The 25,528-nt window shown below is 51.3% G+C and overlaps 2 protein-coding genes across 5 annotated transcripts in view; one reads left to right on the top strand and one right to left on the bottom strand.

Annotated features, from left to right (window-relative positions):
- ACSS1 (acyl-CoA synthetase short chain family member 1) overlaps positions 1 to 9,891 on the bottom strand; it is a 38,324-nt gene extending 28,433 nt beyond the window's left edge. For all 3 annotated transcript variants that reach the window (XM_030035132.2, XM_030035134.2, XM_030035136.2), the window contains exons 1-2: positions 9,582 to 9,891; positions 6,135 to 6,231 (exon numbers count right to left, since the gene is read on the bottom strand). In XM_030035132.2, coding sequence (XP_029890992.1) covers positions 6,135 to 6,231; positions 9,582 to 9,858 — 374 coding nt within the window. In that variant the 5' untranslated portion in view covers positions 9,859 to 9,891. The remainder of the gene's footprint in view (positions 1 to 6,134; positions 6,232 to 9,581) is intronic.
- Positions 9,892 to 19,952: 10,061 nt separating this feature from the next.
- The window catches only part of TTBK1 (tau tubulin kinase 1), a 121,006-nt gene continuing 115,430 nt past the window's right edge, over positions 19,953 to 25,528 (top strand). The window contains exon 1 of one of the 2 annotated variants that reach the window (XM_030034863.2): positions 19,953 to 20,144. The gene's annotated coding sequence lies outside the window, so the exon portion shown is untranslated. Of the gene's footprint in view, positions 20,145 to 20,510; positions 20,592 to 25,528 lie in introns of those variants that run through there. The other variant, XM_030034862.2, reaches the window with a different exon arrangement.

The following is a 25,528-nucleotide window of genomic DNA, read 5'->3' as shown; positions in this document are numbered from 1 at the left end:
CATGGCTAAATTTTTTTATGCTTCTTTATTTTTTTTATGCTACCGTCATGGGTTTACAACCCTAACATAATGAGGTAGTGTAAACAAATACAGGCCTGGTATGATAAGAAGCCTTGAGAAATAGAGGCACAGGATGTGGCATGAAGGAGAACAGATGTGGGACAAGTGATGGAGCACAGGCTGGCACTGGGGGCCCCATGCTGCAAATGACCTGTAAAACAAAATGTGTACCTGACACTGGACAAAAGTGGTGTCAGTGGTAACCAACAGGACCTCTTTCCTTCTTTTTCTGTAATAATTAGATCTTGACTAATAAGATTAGAATGTTAAGCGTTCAATTATACTAAGAATAAACTCTGGTTCTCTCTATATAAGGTGTGCTGCCTTTTTGCCCGTAAACAAGACTTTGAGCGTTAACACTGTTCTCTTCTAGAGACTCACCACCCTTTATGCAGGCATCTCCTCGGCTATCACAGCATCACTTCTAAGCACAAGACCTGCCAGGTTGGCCCTCCAGCAGAGCTAGCAGATCACCGTTCAGGCCAGTACTTCTGTTTAATCTAACAGACGCAGCATTTCTCTCCCTATCTTTACAACATCTCTGTTCAGAAACTACCAGACCATATTTTTCCCAGATCCCTCCCCAGATACAGTGGTGCCTCTGTTTCCAAAGCCCATTGCTCAATGTCTGGAACAACGACTCCTATAAAACCCACCACCAACACATGGCATTTCTCTGACGCATTTTAGGGATGCCTGGCAGAAACATTTTTCCAAGAAGTCTGATGCTATCTTTTGCCACAGCAAGACAGCCTGCAGCTTTCTAAACAAAGGAAGCCAGTTCTTTTTACATCCAAAAAAATCGCATCAAGACCTTCTTTGGGAAGCAGCCTTTTGCAAAGCACTTCCAGACATTTTCCTAATCTATTCAATCCCGTATATGGGCTTTGGCAGTGCCTGTTTAGGAGGCTCCGCACAAGCCATGTTCTCTGCTGTCTCAGCATTACAGCTGGGTTGAGTATCTCTTGCAGCAAACAGTTTACTTCCTGGAACCATAGTTTGGATCAGGCTGAAACTATTTGAAAATTCAGGTCAAATGCCCCAAACAGGTTAGTGTAAAAAGAAAAAAAAAACAAAAAAAACCCCCAAAAAACCAAACAGAAACCCCCAGATTTGGGCATCTCTCAGCCCAGCACCCTTATATCTCACCTCCTAGCTGCTGCTCTACATGAATTACTGTAGAACAGCAGAGTTCAAAGCCTGCCTCTATACCTTGCAATCACAGCACCACGGACACTATCATTTGAGATGTGGTTTCAAGTCCCCTGGGACACAGCAGATCTTCACACCCATCCCTTCTGCCTGGGTCAACATTCTGGCCACAAGGGTAATACACAAACCTATTCACCCTTCACTGCAGCTTCTGTGACAGTGCCCTAGTTTAACCTTCCATTTCCCTAACTTTTTGCTAAATAGAGAAAACATGTGTTTCCTTTTTTTCACCAAAAGGAAAATTCAACTTTTTTTCCATTTTAGTGAGAATAGCTGAAAAATATAAAGCTCAACATGAGGCTTTTTGGCTGTAGGTTCAATTGCTAAGCCAAGGACAATTGTCCAGCCTTCCTGCAGATATCCTGAACCCAAGGCAAGGAAAACCCCTTGTGACCTCTTTCAGCTGAGAAAATGAAAGGTCTCTGAGCTGCCTTACATGGGTAAAGCCGAAAGCCTGAGCAAGATTACTTGCAACTTCAACTTAGGAAGCCAACACTGGAAAGAAGGAAGAGTTTGCTGTCAATGAGAGACACCTTCCACATTGCACAGCCTGGTGAGTACCTACATGGCTTCCAGCTGCAGTCTTCACTGTGATCTCTAATACAATTTTAACCATTTCAGCTCAGGCTGAGGAACCACCGACTGTTGGCTTGTTAAAGGCATAGCTGCAATGTGGCTAATGAAGATGTCCAACCACTTCTCTCCCACCTACCTAGGACCCTAAGAAAAGCTACCAAGGACCCTAATTTCTGGCCCCTCAGCTTCTGCTTTTCACTCCCTACTTTGTACTTCGCATTTTGAACATTCCCTCTGCCTACAACATTTTCTGCACCAGAGTGAGCTCCTTTGTAAATTAAAACCCTTCCACTGAGACCCAACCTGTAACCCTTTGCAAAACTAGGCTAGCTAACATGTACTGTTGCCCACTTCTTTGCACAGCTCCCTTTGGCAATATCCATAGGATTTTGCAGTGCTAGGAAACACTGGCTCACAGGTGGCTAAATTGTAGAGACTGTGGTAAAACAAGGGAACACCAGAGAGAATAAATAACCCATGTCGGACAGGGGGAGGTCTGGCATAACTTTAGCTGCTGTCTTTAATATTCCCTGTTGCTGAGCTTACAGAGGCTGCAACCCAACAGCTTCAGCCACCAACTCTGCCTGCTTGTACAAGGCACTTGATAATATAGTACCCTTTAAAACCCAGGGCTCAGCAACACATTGGGGAATTCCTTTGCAAGGTTTCAAAGCTCCTGGGCCCTGACAACATCCACAGAGCAGGACAAAACACTCCCAGCCGGGTTGGACCCTTCTGCCAATAAATTCAGCTGGCTGCTCACAGCAGTACACTCCTGTGGGTTAACTGCTACTTTGCCACTGTCCTACCACTGAGTTTAGCCTCCAGAGAGCCAGACCTCTCGATAACAGATTGCCATGATCTGTCTCCACTTTGCTGACTGCAGCCACCAAATCCCAGGAGGGCTGAATGCCCTGTTGTCACAAAGCAGTAAAAAAACCAAAGTCTCCTGCCTTCCCATTCAAAACTGGAGATAAATTGAAACTTAGCTGAATTTCTGCATGATAAAGAGGAAATCCAGAGAAGGGAAAAAGCACAAGGGAAAAAGCACAAGAGGGGCCAGGGAACTTTTTTCCCCCCGAAATGCTGAGTTGCATCAGCTGGAGAGATGGCACAAAACTCAGCAGTGAAAAAGATCATCACAACTGAGCTTGTAAGGGCAGCAATCATCATTCGAGCAAAACTGAAATGTTTCACCCATGGCTTTGTTTATCTTTGCCAGCAAGGAGATGTTTGGATTCCTCTCCTAGCACAGAGCACTTGAACTCAGCTGCATAAACACAACACACCCTGCTGACAAGCATGTATAGGGATGTAGGCTGACTTAGGCACAGCCCTACCAGCTCTTTGCCCACCGCCAGCTAGGCAGTTAGTGGGGCAGCAGACAGAAACAGAGGCTCTTGCTTCTCCCAAGGATGAGCAAGCTGGGACAGGACTTTCCAATGTAGCTGCATTTCTTGCCAATGCATGGCGGAGGTCCTGCTGATCAAGGATTTCCCCTTCTTCAGGGAGGAGGAGCTCTTTTCCCGCACAGCCACCTGCTTGCTTTGCAGGCTGTGATGGGAACGGGGCCAGCGCTCAGCTGTTTTCTTGCCCCTGACAGCTCCCCAGAGAAGGGAGAGCACCCACACCAGCAGCCGCATCTTTCCTTGTGCCACCCAGGGCTTATCTATAAGGAGAAGAAGCTCACAGCAGCAACCTTGGCAAAGTAGATAATCCAAAAAACTGTTGCCTTGTACTTCTCTGCACGTAAGCCCTGGACACCTCCCAGCTGAGATTCCAGGACCTTCCTCAAAGCTGGTCCATTAAGGCAGTGGCCAAATTAAAGCCTTTACCTTCCTAGCGCACAACTTTAAGGCTACTGTCTCATTAACAGCACATCCAGATCCTAAAGAAACAGGCACAACTCCTCTGCCACGGACACCAGACTTTGGGTCCTTCTGATATCCAGCATCCCTCTCATTCGCTCTTTACACTGGGGCTGTCTTGCACTGAGGCTGGCGTGCAGAGACCACCCTGCTACAGAAGGCTCTTGGAGGATTACTCGACAAGCACCACAGCTTCTGGGCCACCTCTTTTTCTGATATGCTTTCCCTCACAAAACTTCTAGCTAAAACAAGATGCTACTGCAAAAAGTTTTCAGGTAAGCTCAGCCTCAAAGGGAGGTCAGTGCCAGCACACCTTGGAAAACCTTACTGCCCCATTTAAAGCCTTTAAAAATGCAGCCCAAAGACCACGGAAAAGGCAAAACTTTTGATTCTCTCCTTGCATACACACCCATATAATATCACTGTTTTCAACAGAGCTATTCCTGGATTAATGAGAGAAGCAGAGAACGAAGTGACCTGTTTACCACGTCATAGGACCAAAGTCTCTTGAGAAACTGCGTCACTCAAATGCAGTCACATCTCACCAAGAGTATCAGGCAGAAACAAGAACATGGCTCTCAAATACAAGGAGAAGTCTGAAAATAGAGGTCGCCAACTTGCCTTTCACTTGGATGTTCTTCCTTCTGGTTGCTAGTTACTGTATCTTTGTAAGGCTGCGCAAAGAGGGATTCAGTTTTCAGATGCAAGTTACTTCTCTTCAAGCCACACAATCACAAATCCACAGGCTGAAAATGTGCTTTCTTCCAAATACATTTTGGCATGGCCAAGAGAAAAATAGTTCTGTTGCTGTTCAGAAAGGTCTCCTCATATCGCCAGAGATCCCGAGAAGATGGCTTGAGGGTCTGGAGCAGCTCAGCACATTTCAAGTAGCACAGTCTGAGGGGGAGGCTAGAGTTGCCTCAAATGAGGCTGTGCTATCTGATGGGCTGCTCTCCTTCTCAGGTTAATCAGAGCACAATTCCCACCTCTGACCTACCCACAGTTTCACCCCTGGGGCATGAAGAGAGCAGTAAAAGTACATACACCACCCCAAACTCTGGGAGAAACCTTCGATTCCGTCTCCTTTTCTACCACCAGAATGGCAAAAGCAAAATTCAAAGCATTTAGCCAAGCTACCCAGTTGGTTACAACACATTTATATCACAACATGCCTACATAGCCTGTCAAATAACAATACCAAGATTAAAACCAATCCAATTCTTCCACAGCTTTACATCAGATTGTGTTTATTTCTGTGGCATGGAGCACTAATCTCTCAAAGCTATTTGTACACCCACTCCTCCCTGCTGACCAGCTTCCTCACTCCAGTGAATAATGTTTTCAGGAGCTTTAATAAATTCTGGAGGTGAACCAGACCACCAGAACCTATTTAGACTCAAGGAGCTCCAGGAATCCCAACTATCAACAAGGTACAGAAAACATTTTGTAAAAGAGTCAGATGTCAGGACTTCCTATGACTCCTCTGCTTTCCGATCCAGCAGATCAAACATGTGGCTTCCCAAGATCCAGCAGATCAAACATGTGGCTCCCTAAAATAGGCACTGAGGAACGTACAAGTCTGGGAAACCTTTAGCTCTCACTAGAGAGACAGATGATATAAAAGGCATTTTTGCAAGCAGGCCTGTCTCCTAAATGAGGGCACATAGCAGGGAGAAGAGAAATATGCTTGAAAACTGCCATATTCTAACAAATCCTACGATCTATAGCAGCAATTACAAGTTGACATCACTCAGAGCAGCCTCAAGGTTGCTCTAAACTGCACTGAGGATGGGGAAGAGGAACACAGGGAGCTTCACATCCCCTCCAGCCAGGACTGGGTATCATGCCATTGACCATCGACGCAAGATGTTTGCACCAAGACATTTGCTGCTGTGCTGAAACCAAAAGCTGCTCACAGAAATTTTCCCATGAACGCTTCTAACAAGCAAAAAGAAAACTGGCAGGTGAGAACATACGCCAGAGAGAAAAAACAAGCCTTTCTCTTCTAAAAGCCCCCACGTAGAGAGGGAACCACCAGGCAGGCCTGATTAATGCCATAACCAGAAGATGATGCCAGATCTCAATCTGAAATTTTCAGCAGCCATCAGTAACTTACATCCACTGTACCTCTCACCCTGTAATATGTTTATTATACAAGTGCCTAAGATTAGGGACCCCGCTCCGTGAAGAACCCAAGGGAAGAATGTCATTTCTCGGTGGTAACACGCCTGCGTTTTTTAGGAGCTGTCTCATCATGACACCACAACCTAGCCGCAGCACTGCGGCTGCGCGTCCTGTGTGCTGGAGCACCTTGGGAGAAAGCAGAGTTTCACATAGGTCCGATTTCAGAGCAGCAGCTCTTCTCCCCGCCCCACCACATTGCCAGGCATCGTAAAGCATTGTGAGAAGGTGCCATACCTGTACGTGACATGCACTGCAGTGCCAGGCTCATCTCTCTCCCAAATCAAAGCCACTCTGTTCGGAGACTTTTCGACGTGTTGATCCAAGCAATTTACTGTAAGAAAACAGAGGTTTAAACAAAGCCTGATCATATGCAAGGTGGTCTGTAAACTCAGCTTGGTCAAGTGTAACAGCAAGCTAGCATAAGATGAAACATCATTTGTTCGCTAGCTAGCCACATGCTCATTTATAACACTGGAAGTGACAGCATTTGTAGCACTGGTAAAGCTGTCCTTTGCCATATCTGTAGTATGCAAATACTACAAATACTATACTTAATTGGTACAGCTGCCTTTTAAGAAATGGCATCACTCAGCTGATTCAGCTCAGCTTAGCTCCACTGGCTAAACTTAAACCAGCCCAAATCTCAACGCTGCTCCCAGCAGCAAAAAGACAAGACACTCTTTTGATGTTTTTTGCTCCCCAGAGCAGCATTTCACTACATAAATCTGACAGACTGTCTTACCCAGCTTGCATTTTTAGCACTGCATCATTTGAATTTTCTAATTAAAGCTCATGTGAAACACTTTTATTCCAGGGTGTAACAGAAGAGCTGAATCTCAGCTAACTGAAAATATCTAAAACTTTAGGATCTAGGGTAAAATCACAGAGTACAGACACCTACACATTACCAGACATCTGGGAAAGATGAGCATACCTCAAGCTGTGTACTACACCTCCTAGAACTTAAAGGTTTACCAAATTACCTTTTGAAGGTGCATCTCTCCCCCCAACAACTCGAGGTGGAGGAAACCTGAACAACTACGCGAGATGCTCAAGTGGACTTAGGGAGAGCACCCACCCTGAAGAAACTTATAGAGAATCCACCCAAGAAACCTGCCTGCACGTTCAGTAGCAACTTGCCTGATGGTTAGAGATTAACCTTGTAAAGTATTAATTCTAAGCCTAAACTACGCTTACTTATTTCATCATAATCTTCCAAATGCAGTTTCCAATAGACAACTATTAAAAACCAGTCAGGCACGCTGCTGTACAACTTAGAGAAAACCCTTAAGAAATTGTTGAGTTTCAGATCATATTTCCTGGAAACGTTAATACTGGCGGGGGAGGATTTCATTTTTTCCAGATAAACTAAGTGCAAGGAAAGCTGCCTATTGCTGTCACAATTTGTGAAGTTTAAGTAAACTGCAGCCTGGGAGTCAGCTTCGGCTGTTTTATGGTCACAGCTGATTTACACAGAGGGTGGGAATGAGCCCCTAAAGGTGCGAATCCCTCAGAATTCAGCGTATTTCATTACAAGAACAACACTCAATCTCAAAAATATGAAAAAGCACTCTTCAGCTGTTTAAAGTCTTTTATATTTTAATGTAAATCTCTGCAGCAATACTATAAAAATAAAGGAGATGAAACCATTCCTTAGGCCACCCTAATATGATACGGGAGGACAAAAGCTCTAAGGGGAATGCTTTAAGCAGTTATACACTGGTTCCCTCTGCCATCTGTCCATAGGTAATTGGATCTGCTCCGGCTTGGTCTGCGACCCTTAGCAACTCCCACCTCCAAGCTCATTGCAGCAACACCCTCACACATTGCACCACACTACAGTAAATCACATTAACGGGGATTCATTGCCCAAGCAGCACTTCTTACTCATGAGCAGCCATACCAGCCTTCAGAGGGAATTTCTGTTGGAGCGAGCCCCAGCTGAGCCAAGTGGGAGCTTTAGCTCTTTGCTCAGTAAGAACTGGCAGGTGAACCAGGGCCAAATGCTATTATTTCCTTCCTGATCTTGGGCTTACAAGAGCCTTTTGCTCATTTTACAAAATAGAATTTAGTGACCTTCCCCTTACTACTATATCCTAATGGTTTCTCCATACATTTTCTTGCCTCCTCAACAACGCTTGGAAACAATTCATTTTGGTAAGACGTGCTCCTGAGAACCCAGTGCCCTGGTTGGAAGTGCAGTAGTTAGCCAGGTTATTCTCCTGGCCAGGAGTTACAGTGCAATGAACCCAGAAGCACTGAAGCTCACAATTTCCCCAGATCCTACCACAAGGTCTCCCCAAGCAAAAAGCAGCAGATGACTCAGTTGCCTGTGGGCCAGCTGTGTTGGGAGATGGGCACACAGGCTGCTCTGCATCAGGGACCTGAACTGTTGCCATGTTTCTGTAACCAGTGTTCAAATCAAGAGATCAAGGGACAAAACCAGAGCCTCCTAGCAGAAAACCAGCCACTCGGCTGTGGCCGAGTACCATCTTGAATGTGCTTTAAAAGAAGAAAACCATCAATAGCAAAACTGTTTAATTCTGTGCAGCTATGTTTCAGAGGTCTACGGTTTCTTTTTACCTATGCAAAGAAAACTAAGTGGCATTTAGTGCCTGCTGAAGAGCCAGGCCCAAGACATGACCTAAAATCAGGCCCAGCAATATCTGAATTTCAGACACCTGACCCACAGGGGATCTAAACGAAGGTGCTGATCCCACTCTACAGAGGAGAGAAACAGGTCCCTGAAAGTTTCTGTGCTCAGCCAAGATCTTCCTTTCGACAGGAATCAATGAAAACAGAAGTCTGGCTACAATCCCTCTGATTGCTGGGTGCTGGAAGCAGGGCCGTACACACACCTCCATCAACTTGGGATCCACTGCTGGGAATTGTCTCCTAGGAGGAGATGCTCCCCTACGTCCTCTGGAAGACCTGAGGAAGGTTTGCTCTTTTGCTGTGGAAAAAAGGTGGCCAGAGAGGTTATGGCGATCAAGTGGTGGCGATTCAAGCGCTCTCCCAGGAATGGGAAATGAAGGTAAGAAACGTACATCCCTGTTAAAAGACTTTGCCACCGAGTTGTACCCCGGACGGGGCTGGGGTTTACTCCCACTGGATGAAGCAGAGCCACGGCACGGAAGAGCCTTCACGGCAGATACGGTGAAGATGGAGGAAAAGACCAAGCCCCTCGTTTAAGACAGAAAAGAAGCAGCAGCTTCCCCCCGATAAAAGACTGGGGTTCGCACCGTCCCCCACCTTCGGTTCACCTTTGCGTCACCGCTGCGGAGCCCACCGCGGGCCCAAGCGGCACCCTGCAGCCGGCCTTGAGGCCGGCACGGCCGACGTCGAGGCATCCCTACCGGCCATGGCACCGGGGAAGCCGCGCTCCAGACGTCGGGGCTGCCGCAGGGTACCCCCAAAGGAGGGCTGAGCGGCCGCCGGGGAAGCAGACCCAAGGCGAGAGGCTTAGCCAGGTTCATCCTCGCTTCCCAGAGCGCTTCGCAACACCCGGCAGACGCGCTCCCAGCCAAACTCCTCGGTTTTTCCCTCAGAAGAGGAGCGCTGGAGAAAAACTACCCCAGCGGGAAGGCCCTCGGCAGGCCGCGAAGGCAGAAGCGGGCAGCCCCCGGCGGGACGGGCCCCCAGGGCGGCGGCGGATGCGCGGGCCCGGGGGGAACGCCTTACCCGAGACGTTGAGGCGGCCACCGAGGAACCAGCGGGCGGCGGCGGGCCGGTCGGCCCGGCAAGCCGTATGGAAGGGGCTGTCCCAGCGTAGCACCCCCCTCGCCACCTCTGCCCAGAAACCGGCGGGGTCGCGGGCCGCCCGCTCCTGCCAGACCCGGTACCCGCCGGGCGGGAGGGCGTCGCTGAGGTAACGCCTGGCGCTGACCGGGAGCCGTCCCGATTCGAGCGGGCGCCTGAGGGCTCGCAGCACCCGCGCTCCGGCCGCCACCGACGCCATCGGGGTACGGCCCTCCGCCGCCGTCGGGGCCCCGGCACCGCCCCCGGCCGCCGGGAGAGACCGCCCGCGGGGAGGGGCTGCCCCACAGCCGGGCGGCTCCGGAGGGGGCCTCCCGCGGCACCCCGCACCCCACGGAGCCGGGGGTGTCCCACACGCCCCGAGACACCCCCGCACCCGCATGGCCGCGGGAGCGGCCCCAGAGGCAGCCCCGCAGTCATGGGGCCACGGGAGCACCCCAAGAGACACCCGTGCACCAGCATGGCACTGCGAGCAGCCCCAGAGACACCCCCACACCGGCATGGCCCTGGGAGAACCCCGAAAGACACCCCAGCACCTACAGGGCCCCAGGAGAACCCCGAGAGACACCTCAGCAACCGCATGGCCCCAGGAGCACCCCAAGAGACACCCCAGCACCCACATGGCCCTGGGAGCACCCCAAGAGACACCCCTGCACCCACATAGCCCTGGGAGCACCCCAAGAGACACCCCAGCACCCACATAGCCCTGGGAGCACCCCAAGAGACACCCCAGCACCCACATGGCCCTGGGAGCACCCCAAGAGACACCCCAGCACCCACATGGCCCTGGGAGCACCCCAAGAGACACCCCAGCACCCACATGGCCCTGGGAGCACCCCAAGAGACACCCCAGCACCCACATGGCCCTGGGAGCACCCCAAGAGACACCCCAGCACCCACATGGCCCCGGGAGAACCCCAAGAGACACCCCAGCACCCACATGGCCCTGGGAGCACCCCAAAAGACACCCCAGCACCTGAATGGCCCTGCGAGCACCCCAAGAGACACCCCAGCACCCACATGGCCCTGGGAGCACCCCAAGAGACACCCCAGCACCCACATAGCCCTGGGAGCACCCCAAGAGACACCCCAGCACCCACATAGCCATGGGAGCACCCCAATAGACACCCCAGCACCCGCATGGCCCCAGGAGCACCCCAAGAGACACCCCCACACCCCCACGGCCCCGGGAAAACCCCCAGAGACACCCCCGCACCCGCATGGCCCTGGGAGCACCCCAAGAGACACCCCAGCACCCACATGGCCCCGGGAAAACCCCAAGAGACACCCCTGCACCCACATGGCCCTGGGAGCACCCCAAGAGACACCCCAGCACCCACATGGCCCTGGGAGCACCCCAATAGACACCCCAGCACCCACATAGCCCTGGGAGCACCCCAAGAGACACCCCAGCACCCACATGGCCCCGGGAGCACCCCAAGAGACACCCCCATACCCGCACGGCCCCGGGAGCACCTCGCACCCAGAGAAATACGCCTGCACCCTTGCAGCCTTGGGAACACCCGTAGCACTCACACAAGTACGCTGGACCCAGAGAAACACCTACCCGAACGCACCCCGGTGTCCGTACAGCCCTGGGAACAACCCCCCTGCACCCCCAGAGTCGCCGGCGGAGATACACCCCGCACCTACACCACCCTGGAAACATCACCCTGCGCGCACCCTCATCGCCAACGCACACGCCAACGCTGCCCCCGCCGACAAACCGACGTCGTCCGTCGCCGCAAAGTCACCACAGCAGCGGCACCGGCCTCAAACGGCGTTCCCGGCCCTCCCGCGCAGGCACGCGGGTAGGGGGGCAAACACGTCGTGCCCTCGCGCGCTGCCACGGGTCATACGCCTGTCCGCCCTTTGCTCGGAATGGGGTAGGTCTCTCTGCAAGTGGGTACGCGTCCACCGTTTTGCTTGGCAGCCCTGCGAGCATCGTCATTGACACGACGTGGAGCTCCTGGCTTTGGTATCGCGGCACTTCTTCCTCCATCTTAATCTCAGGACCAGATTTAACCCTGACTTTATAGGGCAAACCCTCAATAACGAGCAGCGGGATTTTACAGCAAGTAACACAGAGCTTCTTCCCCGTGCATAACAGGGACCTCTTTGCTGGCATGAAGAAACGAATTCTTTTAGGCAGTTTGGTCCAGCCTCCCAGCACCGAGTTCGAGAACCCATATTAGAGCGGCAAGGTCTGGGCATTCTTTAAGAAGTGCCAAACTACCTGAGCACCGACTCAACTCACTCCCAGAGTTTGGGCAGACAAAGCACATTTCATGTTCAAGATTAAAAACTTGAAGCTACTCTTTACACTAAGCTGAAGCTTGTTCTGGCAGTGATAGAGACAAGTAGTGTTTTGTATAACTTTTTCCTATCCTAGAAATATCACCAGATGCTTTATCTAGGTAAATAATACAGATTTTATCAGGATTTGGATTTCTGACACTTCTGACGTTTGCGGCTGTGTTTTATAGCTAAAATACAAGAATAAATATACTCTTAACTTCCTTGCAAAGTAGGTGTTACCCCACTGCTGACAGAGCTCAGTATTTCTTCCTTATGTTTTAAATGCCAGGCTTTCGGTTTGCCTAAATGTTCTCTTATAAACAGCAGCACGTATGCCACCTGGTGCCAGACAGGAGTATGGAGAGCTCTTCGGCTTTCACTCGGTTTGCTTACGGATTGCTCAAAAGTTTTCTATCAACGATTACTTATATGCAAACCACACACCACCACCACTCCCCCCCCAGGATTGCAGAGGAATGCTTTTCACAAAACGAGCAAGTGAATTGTCAAAAAAAACTAAGCGTGAATTTAAATTCTTTGGCCTGAAAAGCTGGCTGCTTCATTTGCAGACCTCGAAATCTTCTGGGAATGGTGCCCTTCTCTGGTTTTCTTCCTCATAAAGTTGATTTTCCTTTTCCACCACCAAGTTTTATTTTTCTCCTGCTTCACCAGACCACCCCCCCACCTTCAAGTTTTGACTGTCAAAGAAAGCCATGACCATCATCAACACAACTCAGATGTAATCCAGCCTGGAGGCCACCTAATCGCCCCTTTCAGCTGGGCTGCTGGGCAGGACAAGCTGTCCTAGTTTCAGCTGGAATAGAGTTAACTGTCTTCCTAGTAGCTGGTACGGTGCTATGTTTTGAGTTCAGTATGTGAAGAATATTGATAACACCGATGTTTTCAGTTGCTGCTAGTAGTGTTTAGACTAATGTCAAGGATTTTTCAGCTTCTCATGCCCAGCCAGCGAGAAAGCTGGAGGGGCACAAGAAGTTGGCACAGGACACAGCCAGGGCACCTGACCCAAACTGGCCAACAGGGTATTCCATACCATGGGATGTCCCATCTAGTATAGGAACTGGGAAGTGGGGGCAGGGGAATCGCTGCTCGGGGACTAGCTGGGTGCCAGTCGGCAGGTGGTGAGCAATTACACTGTGCATCATTTGTACATTCCAATCCTTTCATTATTGCTGTTGTCATTTTATTAGTGTTATCATTATCATTATTCGTTTCTTCTTTTCTGTTCTATTAAACTGTTCTTATCTCAACCCACGAGTTTTACTTCTTTTTCCCGATTTTCTCCCCCATCCCACTGGGTGGGGGGGGAGTGAGTGAGCGGCTGCGTGGTGCTTAGTTGCTGGCTGGGGTTAAACCACGACACAAGCACAACCCCAAATCTCCTTTCTTGCCTCCAAGAGAGCTGAGGAGAGGGGAGATGAGTCCCTGAGATTTTGTGATGCCTACTTGTCCTAGCTATGACTTTCTGGCGGTGAAGGGTGGCATCAGGCTGTTGACTTTTGAGAACCAAGGGGTGTTATGGCAATTCTCATTATTAAGTACGGCGCTTGAGTATGCCAGGAAAGGCTGGTGCTGGTTAAAAGACAGGTTATGGAATTGCTTCCTACATTCGCTGTGTCTCCATTCGGAAGACCCTCCTGGCATTATGGAGTCCAAACAGCGATGCTGGCATTACCAGCTCTAGAGAAGTCCGGTTACTGTGATCTGCAAATGGCACCTCTCTGTGGCAGCTCCCAAAGGTTTGTGGCTGCCAGGGCAGAAGAAGTCATTCCCTGCTGCAGTCAGGCCTCCTGGTCCAGCCAGGCAACCTCACTGCCCTGCAAGAGATTTTAGCAGCTAACAGGCTCACCTGCTGAATAGCTGCAGCCTTTGGCATTATCATAGAAGAATCGTAGAATGGCTTGGCTTGGAAGGGACCTTAAAGATCATCTCGTTCCAACCCCCCCGCCACGGGCAGGGACACCTTCCACTAGACCAGGTTGCTCAAAGCCCCATCCAACCTGGCCTTGGACACTGCCAGGGATGGGGCATCCACAACCTTTCTGGGCAACCTGTTCCAGTGCCTCACCACCCTCCCCCAAAAGAACTTCTTCCTTAGCTCTAACCTAAATCTACCCTCTTTCAGTTTAAAGCCATTACCCCTTGTCCTGTCACTACCTGTCCTTGTAAAAAGTCCCTCTCCGCCTTTCCTGTAGGTCCCCTTTAGGTACTGGAAGGCTGCTATAAGGCATCCCCAGAGTCTTCTCCAGGCTGAACAACCCCAACTCTCTCAGCCTGTCTCCATAGCAGGGGTGCTCCAGCCCTCTGATCATCTTCGTGGCTCTCCTCTGGACTTGCTCCAACAGGTCCATGTCCCTCTTGTGTTGGGAGCCCCAGAGCTGGATGCAGTCCTGCAGGTGGGGGTCTCATCAGAGCAGAGGGGCAGAATCCCCTCCCTCGACCTGCTGGCCACGCTGCTTTTGATGCAGCCCAGAATGCGATTGGCTTTCTGGGCTGCAAGCGCACGTTGCTGGCTCGTATTCAGTTTTTCATCCACTAATACCCTCAAGTCCTTCTCTGCAGGGCTGCTCTCAATCCACAGGCCCAGCCTGTGTTTGTGCTTGGGATGTTAAAGTGAATTAAGTATATTAAGGGTCTTCCGCGCTGATATCACGGCAGGCACTGATGAACCAAGCCAGTAGTGGTCTGAGTAGGGGGTGAGTTTGGCTGCGGATATCTGTTGATCAGAGCTGTAACAAAAGAAAGAAAAACAGAACAAAACAAAAACCCCAACCTCCCACATCTTTCTACTCCTATTCTTACTGCTACCAGCAGTTAGATATTGGCCTCATCTTTGATTCCTGCCAACATATACGAGGCTTACTCAATGTGGCGTGAAAGCCCTAAAAGTGCCAGCATAAAGCTGAGCACAGGCAGAGGTGTTTGCAGGATGGGGACCTTCGACTGGAAGCACTCGGGCACAGGATTTTCATCCCTGCCGGGTTGAAGAGCACCTGGCATCCTAGCAAGCCTGGCTGGCTTTTCCACATTCGTCTCTGGAGACAGTTTGAAGCCTCAGCCTTCAGCTGAAGCCGTCCTGGTCAGAGCCAGGACTCCGCCAGGCAGGCTAATCTCTCAGTAACTCTCCATGGGCTCATTTTGCATTTACCCCACAGACTACCTCTTGCTCTCTCTGGTGTGACAGCCTGGAGAGCACCAGTCCTGTGCCACTGGGGAGAGAGAAAATAGCAGGGGATTTCTGCTTCTGCCCCTCTCCCAGGCACAGCTACCCTACGGGCACGCACATCAATGCCCTCTCACCGCCTTGCTTTGCCTTTCTATCTTTTCTGTCAAAGCAGGTATTTGACTTGAATTATGTTTCCCAATTGCTCGTCCCGCTATTTTTTCCTTATTTCCATAAAAAGGAGAGGAAGAAGATGGTGAAATCCATGACTGCTACTTGGTTATCACTGTTCTGCACCTAACTGCACTTTGCAGCTGTCTTCCCACATGGCGCGCACACAGCTGGTATCTGGCCCCACAAAGAAGGGCAGGGCCACGCAAAAACATCATTATAGAGCCATGTACATGCTGGTCTGCGTTAGAAATCTTCCCAAGTCACGATTAACCCAGATCTGTCGCAGTGGGTTTGTGGGTCCGTTCAGTTCCATCTGCAGAGGCAAAGGCTCAGGGGGAGGTTTAGAGCAGGGGTGAAATAAAGCTAAAATGCAGTTATTGAGGTACCACTTTAACTCAGTGGCACAGATCAGCATGGACCTTGGGTCCAAAGCAACAGGAACTACAGCGGGTTTGAAGGATCAGAGTACTCGAGCTAATCGGGGACATAAATCTTCGCCAGATCTGCTCACATCTAGCCACACCTGAAATAAAGGTCTAAACAGTGTGAAAAAATAAAGATTTGCTGCACTTCCATTTATGAATGTGTGATAAATGCCCAGTAAGTGACAAGGGAGAAAAATAATACTTAGAAATATCCAGATAACTAAAGTGCTTTTAGACAGATGTAAAGAGACTAAAAACCATCTCTAAGATCATAGCACCGTCTTTCGAACATTTAACTCACGAAATTGCACATATTTCCCTTAAATTGGCTGCAAGGTTCGCATCTGCTGTACACAGTACAAACAACACTTTAAAGTGTTAAAAAAATCATGAACAAAAATGCCTTTCTCCCCCAAGAATGTTTCAAGATGCGTGATATAAATGCAAGATAAGGCTGTTGGGAGACCCGGTGCCCGGCTGAGCGCAGAGGGAGGTGCAGCGCGTGGTGCCTGCCTGGGTGCAGCGTGCAGCACGGGACCAAGGCGCAGAACCCAACCTTGCACCAAGAAGCAGGAGAGAGCGCAGAAATCTGCCGTGCAAAGTCTGGCTGCGACGCACGGCACGGGGCATGGCTGCCACGTGCACAGTGGTGCTGCATGGTGCAGGAGCACCCCGAAGGGTGCGGGTATTGGGGTGTCTGGCGCTCCTCCAGTCAGGAGTCCGTGGAGGTCATGTCATGTTTGGCATCAGAGAACCGATGTCTCAGTGGCACCGCTCAGAGCCCAGTACCTAGCGCAATTTTGGCTTCCTTCTCCTCTGGAGACTCCTTGCCACCGCCGGTACAGTATCACGCTGGAGCAGTCAGTAGCAAAAGAGATCACCGCTTTTTCTAGGTATCCTTCCCTGCTCATGCCCATACTCTCCATCGCACTCGTCATTAGCCTGACCAGGCCATCAGTTGTCCCATCCTCAAGAGTTTCCTGCCCAAGACTGGCTTTCAAACCAAAGGGATTCAGTGCTGTTGTTGCTACCGATGAACACTGAATTTTCCTTACTTTTTGGCTCCTCTCCTGCACCAGCACAGTCTGCACTGGTTTTGCTATGTGCTTTGTTTCAGAAAGTCCTTGCTGATGAACCACCCCATCATGCTTCCTCTTGGGCAGCAGTTGGGGCTGCCCACCTTGAGGGGGGACTGAAGGCTTCAGCACCAAACTCTTCCATCCCCTCCAGTTTGGTACTGATGCTCTGGGCTCAGTGTCCACACGTAGCAGAGGTCCACTCATGGGCAGACATATGCCTGGTGGAAACAACTGAGGAAGTCGGGAAGCCTCCAGCTCTCGCTTGGCTTCCTCTTCAGCTCATCAAGTGGTATTGCTATCCCCTTTCAATTAAGGTCAAAGAGGCACAAGTTGCAACATAAATGTGATTACATGAAAAATGACTTTCCCAGGAGAGGGGTGGAGGGATCCAGAGAGGCTGTGGTCTCTCCATCCCTGAAGATCTTCCAGACTGACCTGGACAAGTCCCTGTTCTAATCCTGAAGTTAGCCCTGCCAGCAAGGCAAGGTTCTCCCCAGCCGGGGCCCAGTAGCGCAGTACCCAAGCAAGGTGGATGCAGCGGTGGTAGCCAGGTTCAACCAAGAGCTCAAGTCATCAGGCAGGTTTGTGGTGATGAGGCAGGCGTGACGTTGAGGGAGGTGTGACATCAAGCCAGGCAGTCAATCTACACGCCAGGATCAGGTCCAGTGATGGTAGCCTGGCTCAGATGCTGTCCAGTGATTCCTGGGCATGCCCATACTGAAAAGACAGCTTCAAGTTCAAGCCAGGAACTCCATCCACAGGTCAGGGGCCATGGACAGGTATAGCTGTGGCTGAGCTGGAGATCAGCACAGCGTTGCTCAGGCAAGGACTGAAGACTAAGCTGAAATGGAGCTCATGGGCCCATGGGCAAGGTGTGGGTAGACCCCCCGTGAGGCTGGTAAGGTCCAGTAAGGCTTATTAGTGCACTCAAGACCATGACAGTCTCTTCCAATCCAATTCTGCTGCTGGGTCTGTGCTTGGAGCTCCACCAGCCTGCCAAAAAAAGGGGTCTGAAGGGCACTGAGAAGCATGTGAGAGGGCCTTTGCAGGGGAAGGCAGCTCCCTCACCTTCTCCTTTTGTTTTGCCTGCCTCGAGCCCTCTCAAACCTGGCACCAGGAGCCAGTGCTTGGGGATACAACTGATGGGGACTTGACTTGCAGCACAAAGGGCTCATGCAGCAACTGTCAATCATCCGACAATCATAGACCTAGAATGACAGGGGCCTCGGCGTGAGGATGCAACTGCCTGTGAAGGGTTGTGTTACACCCTGGGACCTGCGGGATGAGCTGCTGCAGGGCTGGAGACTCCCCAGTCTCTGCAGGATGCTTCCACTGAGCAAGCCCTCAATGCAGAGAGCACAGGGTCACCTCTAGCCAGTGGAGGAACATCACGGGGGCCTGGTAGCCCTGTTCTCCCTGGTCTGAGCGGCTGGGGGTGGCCATGGTTGTGGTGGGTCTGCCTTTGCACGAGCATGTCTTCAGGGACGTCAATCTTCCTAACATATCCCCTTCGTTACCACCCTGGCCCTAAGCGACTGCTTTGGGAGGGGGGAGAGTCCTGGCTAGGAGATACGTCCCACAAAGGATTGGGGAGCACTGCAGCCCTGTGGAAGCTGGTGTGACATCGCACATGTGAGATCAGATGGACATCTCCAGCTAGGGACCAACAACAGGTTGGGTCACTCTGGTGGGGACAGGGAGAAGGCACGGGTGTGTTGCGAGTCTGCGGAGGGGGTCTGGGAGCAGCACCCCTCGCAGTGTGTTGGGTGAACATCTATAGGGCACGGGGCAGTGCACATCCACAGTTTGGGGCACAGGTATGAGGTACAGCTGGGGATATGAGTGATCTGCAGTGCACATCTGGGATGAAAGGGAACAAGAAAGCCCAGCCATGCGCGCTGCACAGCACATCTGTAGAAGCCGTGTGCTTATCTGCACTTTGAGTACAACGTGAGTAGCGGTGAGCTGGAGGGTGGAGAATGGCACATCCCTGGAGCAGGGGTACAGCTGTGTACCTCGGTGGGGGGGAACAGGGGACTGTACGGGGACAGGCACAATGTTCAGCCGTGTGCAGGGAGAGGCTCACTCGTGTGAGCCATTTCTGTGTGTGGTGCAGTTATGGTATCACTGGTGCTGCGCCCACCTGTGGGCTGTTGGGCTTGTTCCCAGCCCTGGCAGGGCAGGACGTGGCCCCGTGCAGATGGGGACGGTGCTGGTCCTGATGGTGTAGCGTCCAGCCCAATGCTGGTGGTGCTGGTCCCAGTCCCGGGGTGGTGTCCAGCCCAGAGTATGCTGGTGCTGGTGCTGGCACTGGCAGTGCAGTGTAGTGCCCCAGTCCCTTGCTGGTGGTGCTAGAGCTGGTCCTGGCCCCAGAGCTCTGGAGTAAACCCCAGGCCAGCACCGCTGGGGCTGACTCCACCGCCAGCTCAGGGCAGTGCCAGCCCCACGCTGGCGATGCTGCCAGTCCCAGTGCAACCCAATGCCCAGCCCCAGGCAGATAGGCTGACTCTGGCCTTGGTCCCAACAGTGTGGTGCCCACCTCCATGCTGAAGGTGCTGGTGACAGTCTCAGGCCCAGTGGGACAGTCCTGGTAAGATGGTCCCAGGACCAGGGTGCTGGTCCTGGTCAAAATGCAGCACCTGGCCCCGTGCAGACAGTGCCAGCACTTGTCCCCAGTCCCAAGGCCGTGCAGTGCCCAGCCGCATACTGGGGATGCTGGTCCCAAGCCCAGGACCGTGCAGTGTCCAGCCGCATACTGGGGGTGCCGGTCCCAATCGCGGGACTGTGCACTGCCCAGCCGCATACTGGGGATGCCGATCCCAATCCCGGGGCCGTGCAGTGCCCAGCCGCATACTGGGGATGCCGATCCCAATCCCGGGGCCGTGCACTGCCCAGCCGCATACTGGGGCTGCCGGTCCCAGTCCCCGGGGCCGTGCAAGTGCCCAGCCGCATACTGGGTGTGCCGATCCCAATCCCGGGACCGTGCAGTGCCCAGCCCCGTACGCCGGCAGTGCGGTGCCGGGGCCGGGGCCGGTTGCCGGTTGCCGGTGGTGGTGGCGGGGCGGGCCCGGGGCGGGCTCGGCCGGGCGGGGGCGGCCCGCGGGTGATGTCAGGCTGATGCTGTCGGTGCGGCGCGCGGTGCATTGTGGGCGAATCCCGCCGCCCGCCGCGGCTCCGAGGGGGAGGATGCGCTCGGGGCCGGCCCGCCCCACAGCCGCAGCCGCAACGAGCCGGGCCGGCGGCACCGAGCCCGGCGAGCCGCACTGAGGGGAGCGGGGTATGCGCTGCCCACGCCGGCCGAAGCGGGAGGCGCCGGCGGCGGCGAGGCCAGGTGAGCCGAGTCGGACCGGGGGGCGGCGGAGGCCGTTGCGGTCGTTGGCGGGGGAAGGGGGCGTCCCGCTGGCGGCTGGGGAGGTGCGGGGTCGCCGGTCGCACCGGGCCGGGCCGGGCCGCTCCGCTCCGGGACTGCGCGCGGGGCATTGTGGGAACTGTAGTTCGCCCCTCCGCCCGGTGCCGGCTGCGGAAGGGGACGGTTCCTGCTCGGAGGACTCTGATTCCCAGCATGCCCGCGGGGCTGGGCGGTCCCGAAGCGGAGTGACGGGTGGGCCCCGCCAATAAAAAGGCGGGCCGGGGTGGGGCGAACCATCTGCCGAGAGGGGCGGTGGGGAGGTGGTGGAGGTAGGGGCGGGGAGGGGGGGAAGCGGCGGCGTGCCGGCAGCTGCAGTGCAGGGGCGGACGCGGCCACCTCCTCGGCTGGGGGGAGGCGGGGCGGCCCGAGGTGAGGGGCAGGGCCGGGCAGAGATGGGGGGGCCCCGGGGCGGCGGCGGCGGTTCCCCCTCCCCGCCGCCTCCTGCCCGGACCGGCGGGTTCCGGGGCTCAGGGCGAGGCCCGGGGAGGGAGGGGGGGGGATGCCCGCCGGGGGGGGGGTGGGCGGTGGCCTCGCAGGGGCGCGGACGACGGTAGCGTCGTGTGAGGCCCGCGGGCGGCCTGAACGGGGGGGTGCCCCCCGTCCCCGTTTCCCTCCCTCCCGCGCCTTGAAAAGCTCCGCCGAGGAAGGGAACGGTGTGTGTGGGGGGGTGTGATACCGGGGGGTTCCGCCGCCCGTCACGGTCCCCGGTGTCGGCGTGGGGGCCGAGGTGTGAAGGCAGCGGGAGGCCTCGGGCCTGCGGGGAGCTGTGAGGTGAACTGAGGGAGGGTGTCAGTTATTTCGGGGAGGCCAAGCTGCCCCCCCCCCATGGGGCGAGGGGACGAGCATCCTTCCCGGTGTCACTAGGTGCCCGTCTAACCGAATGCTAGCGAGCCAGCCGGTTTTGTAGGGGCTTTTGGGGAGGGAGCGTGTTGGGTGTGTTATTTTGGGATAACTCTTCGGTGCTTGGGTTTGAGGTGGGAGGCTGAGAGTTTCTCCTCGTTACCTTTTGCGGGGTGGGAGATTTCACTCCGGCGTGCGTTGCCGTCTCTTCTGCAGCTTTTGAGCATGAAGTCTCCCGTCATTGTGTGCTCACGGTGCCCAAGTTTGCATTGGTGAATGTGACTAGTCACTGTGCTTTCCCTGCGTGCCGGGAGAGGAGGTTTCCAGTAACCTGGGTCTGACCCACTGAGAACTTTCAAGATGAACACCATGACCTTGAAGTGCATCTTGTATTCTAACGAAGAACCAGTACGCTATATGAAGCACTGAAGTGACACTGCCACTCCATCAGTGTTGCTGAACTACTTGCATGCCAAGTTCAAGACACTCTGTGTTTTTTGGGGGGTAGGGATTTCAGTACCTGTCGGTATCGTTGTTTCTGAGCAGTCCAAACCAGCTGTATATTAAAATCTTTCTTCTATATTTTTGAATTTCCTTAGGCTTACAAGGAGGGAGTATAGACAATTTGAATGATAGAAGGAAAGGTTTCCTAATTTTACCATTGCACATGAATTTCTTTTATATTCCTTGTACTGTCACTGAAAATGCTACCTTTCAGCAACAAACTTCTCAGTGAGTCACAACAGAGATTTTCAGCCTGAGAACTTTTTCTCTGTATGAGTGAAATTTCGCCTGATGTTATGTGTGAGATAGGGTGTGCTAATGCTCCCTCAACACTAATGCTTATAGGTGCTGTGCCTATACAGGTGCTATGACTAAAGGGGAGTGTGCATCAGCACTGTCTCACTAATAGTTATTCACCACGTTTCAGTGTATTGGCTTCTTTTGAGACTACCTCTCAGTATAAGAGGGGCAGGTTACGAATTATGTGTTAATGTTTTGGCTTTTTTTCCTTTGTGTGCCAGTGATCGTCCAGCTCCTAACAAGCATTCTCATGCTGATGTACGTGGGATCAGAAACTTTTGAGATGTGATGTTCATGAATGGTGTATGTGGTGTCCACTGCTGTTAACTTTTGTGTTCTATGTGCTTTTGCATGCTTTACGATAATCTCACTCCTTCAGGAATGGGCAAAGTTCCTGGAACTGGAATTATCATTCCCTTGTAGGACAATTTTATCGGGATCAGGCTTGTGGATACCTGCCTAACCTTTTTTTCTTGGAATAGTTAGCAAGAAGAAAGTTGGATCCCCGTCAATGCCCTTGGTCCTCCAGAAGGGACTGTCTCTGGTGTTAGGAAATCTATTTCACCAGCTCCCAGGGTTGATGCTAACGAAGTGGCGCTCGTGGCTCATGCGTGGATTTCCTTCCCCCTCCATCCCTCTCAATCCCAACCCCAATGTTTGGTGGCAAAGACAAATGTATCCCTACACTGCAGCAGGCAGCATGGAGCTCTCCTCCGATGGAAGCAGTTGGTACTCGTTGTTTTCCAAACCGTGAGTGATCAGAGAGATCCAGGAAGAGCCGAACCCCTCTTTCTTCTTCATCTTTAGTGCTGGGATCCCTTCATGCTATATCTTGCCCTCTCTTACAGAAAGATTGCCACATCACTTTATAGCTTATTAGGTAGCCCGCTACTCTCTTGTGAGTCTTGTTGTGGCCTCACCTCTTCAATTGTGTCCTGTCAGTTTTCTGCCTTGGTCTTATTTAAGTATGTATCAATGTGCAGGGTCCACGTAAACTCTGTAGGAATGGCTCCCCGTCCTGGGAAGGTCCTAGATTAGATAAATTTGCCAGAGCTCCATCATGACCTTCCAGTAACATTGGTTCACTTTGAAAACAGACCAAAAGACAGAAAATAGGGCCTTATAGAGGAATATGCCTTGATAAAGTCCTCAAGGGCTTTGTAAACTGTTCCCTCATTTTTAAGGGTTTGTTGGTGTCTTCTCCTTTGAACACTATAAGGCACAGCCCAGTATTTGCTGGGGCGATTGTGGAAGCATTTGCTAAAAGGGTGTTTAAGCTCTGCTAGTTTACTGAATAAGATACAGAATGGGCATGACTAGTGCTTCCCTCCCCTTCTTCCATCACAATTAAACAAAAAGTGGGTATTCCTCTCAGACATTCTGAAATCCCTTAAATGTTATTGTGGGACACCATCCAATTGGAATAAATGTTAAGGTTGCTTTGGGAGAGAGCAGTAAGGAAGTCCAGCTATAAGGCCTCCCTCCCTAGAGCAGAGGAAGAATGGGAGAATCTGTTGGACATTTATTGAAGCATTAGGAAGGAGAGGTGGGAGGTGAGGGAGATGATGTGATTCTTACACCGTGTATCTGAACCCAAATTGAGACTCCATTGCGTAAGAGTCTCACCAGCTATAAACTGGGCAATGGCAGTCCTCCATGTCATGCAGGACCAACTCTTGGTCTTCTCCACAACAGTGCCTGCATATTGATGTGTGACCCACGACAGTTATCCTAGAAAATACAGGAAATAATCTAGCAATAGCAATGTGACTTGGAAGTCAATGTATCAAGTGTTTTTTTCACATGAACTCTTCCGTTTTTTGGAGACTAGCAGATACACCAATACATTATACTTGATGGAGGAAAAAAAAATAATTGCCACCCTAGCTTTTTTATCAGACTCCTAATCCTTTTTGGTCTTACCCAGTTCCATACTGTTTTCCATCAAGTCTTCTTTACTACTCAAGAGCTGTTTACATGGTCAAGGGTCTCTTTTGTAGTTGAGAAGGAAAACGTTGACAGCATGATGGACTGTAGGTGTAATCAAATAAGATGTGCTTGGAAACCCCTTCCTTTTGGTGTCAAGCCGTGTCATCTTTAATTTGGTGAACAATATGAAAGGAACAAACTGCAGATCATGGGCTGACTCCAGCCGTACAGGCGCAACGGGGAACAGAGAGTATGCTTATGGGCGCAGGCTTCCTCTTCTCTGGAGAAATGGGGCAGCCTAGCCTTAAGAAAGAGATTTAGTGTCAGCCGTGACAGATGGAAGTAGATTCCTCGCTGTCCGTGCAACAGTAAATGTTAGGAGGCTCATCGTCAGCCTGGAGGCTGTATGTGTAGAAAGCTTTGGTGGCCTACCAATCAGATATGAAAAGACTGCAAAAGGGATAAGGAGAAGTTGGTGTCTAGTGAAAAGGTTTTGATTATAGAATTATAAACCCAACTGCTCAGGCCAAAACTCTGTATTGCACCAGTCCTTTTTCTACCAGTGACCAAGAGATGATGCTTAAGGAAAGGCTAAGAGGACATGTATAACATGCTTGCCCTAGTTATACCCTTCTCAGTGTTGCAGTCTGCAGTTTTTCGGTCTTTTTATTTGTTAGCCTGAATAATTTTGTATGTACGCAAGATGTGTCATTCCACTGGTAACAGCACTCTGTTGTGAAACCTAGCTATGCATTCCTGTGTGTTTTCCTCTCTTTTAGCCAGTTATTAGTTTTAGAGAAACTTTAGTTTTATCCTGGGACATCTTAATTTTTAAGGCCTTTGGTCTGATACCACACCAGAAGGTTTTGGCTATCCAGAGACATTGTTAGTGAGATGGCCCTATCTGTGTGCTTGTTGAGTCTTCCTAAAAGCACCTAGCCTTTCCTAGTAGGTCTATAAATCCTGACTTCTCCCCCCTGCCTGCCAGTTAGTTTTATTTTTCATTTTCAGTTTTCTGAAAATGTCTGGTGCAGAAGTAAGACTGATTTTTCAGATCCTCTGCAGAGCTCTTTAAAATAAACAACAACCAAAAATCCTTGGCATCTTCTTTCTTATCTTTTCTCTATTCAGTCTTTCTACTTCTTGTCTGTCTGTCATCCAGCAGACTGGCTGGCTGGCCTCTGGGCAGGTATGTGTGGCAAATATGTAGTTTTTATCTGTAGAAATTTGCTTCATTTCTCTAAAATCATCAGGAAAAAAATATCATATTTAACTTGGGAGAATTTGTGCTGTTTTCTTCGTTTGCACACATCTTCTATTTCTAAAAGACTTTTTGTTTGTACAGTAAGTCAGTTACAATTAAAATTAAGCAATTTAAAGGACCAAGCAGAAGTTGCACCGGCCAAAGACTTTTTTTTTTTTTTTTTTTAAAGGTGATATATTTCTGTTCTTACTCAACAAAGTTGAGTTACTGTTGAGTTATAAAGTTACTATTTAAAATTTCATGTTGGTGACATGTCCTGATCTCCATAAGGAAACTGAAGTTCCCCGTTGCTGCCTGTTTCCTAAAGGCACAGCCCATCTGTTCTCCCATGGCAAATCACCATTGCTGCTTTATTCTGGTCTGATGGGGTAGTTTTACTACTACATTTTTTTCCATTTAGGCTTGATACAGTTCATTTATCTATCTCCTTTGAGTCTATTTTTTTTCTTCACTATGTAGTACTATTCCT

Source organism: Aquila chrysaetos, chromosome 13 (assembly GCF_900496995.4).
Source record: "Aquila chrysaetos chrysaetos chromosome 13, bAquChr1.4, whole genome shotgun sequence".
Lineage (NCBI taxonomy): Eukaryota > Metazoa > Chordata > Aves > Accipitriformes > Accipitridae > Aquila > Aquila chrysaetos.
The sequence above is the reverse complement of the archived record's forward strand: the minus strand, read 5'-3'. Positions and strand labels throughout refer to the sequence as shown.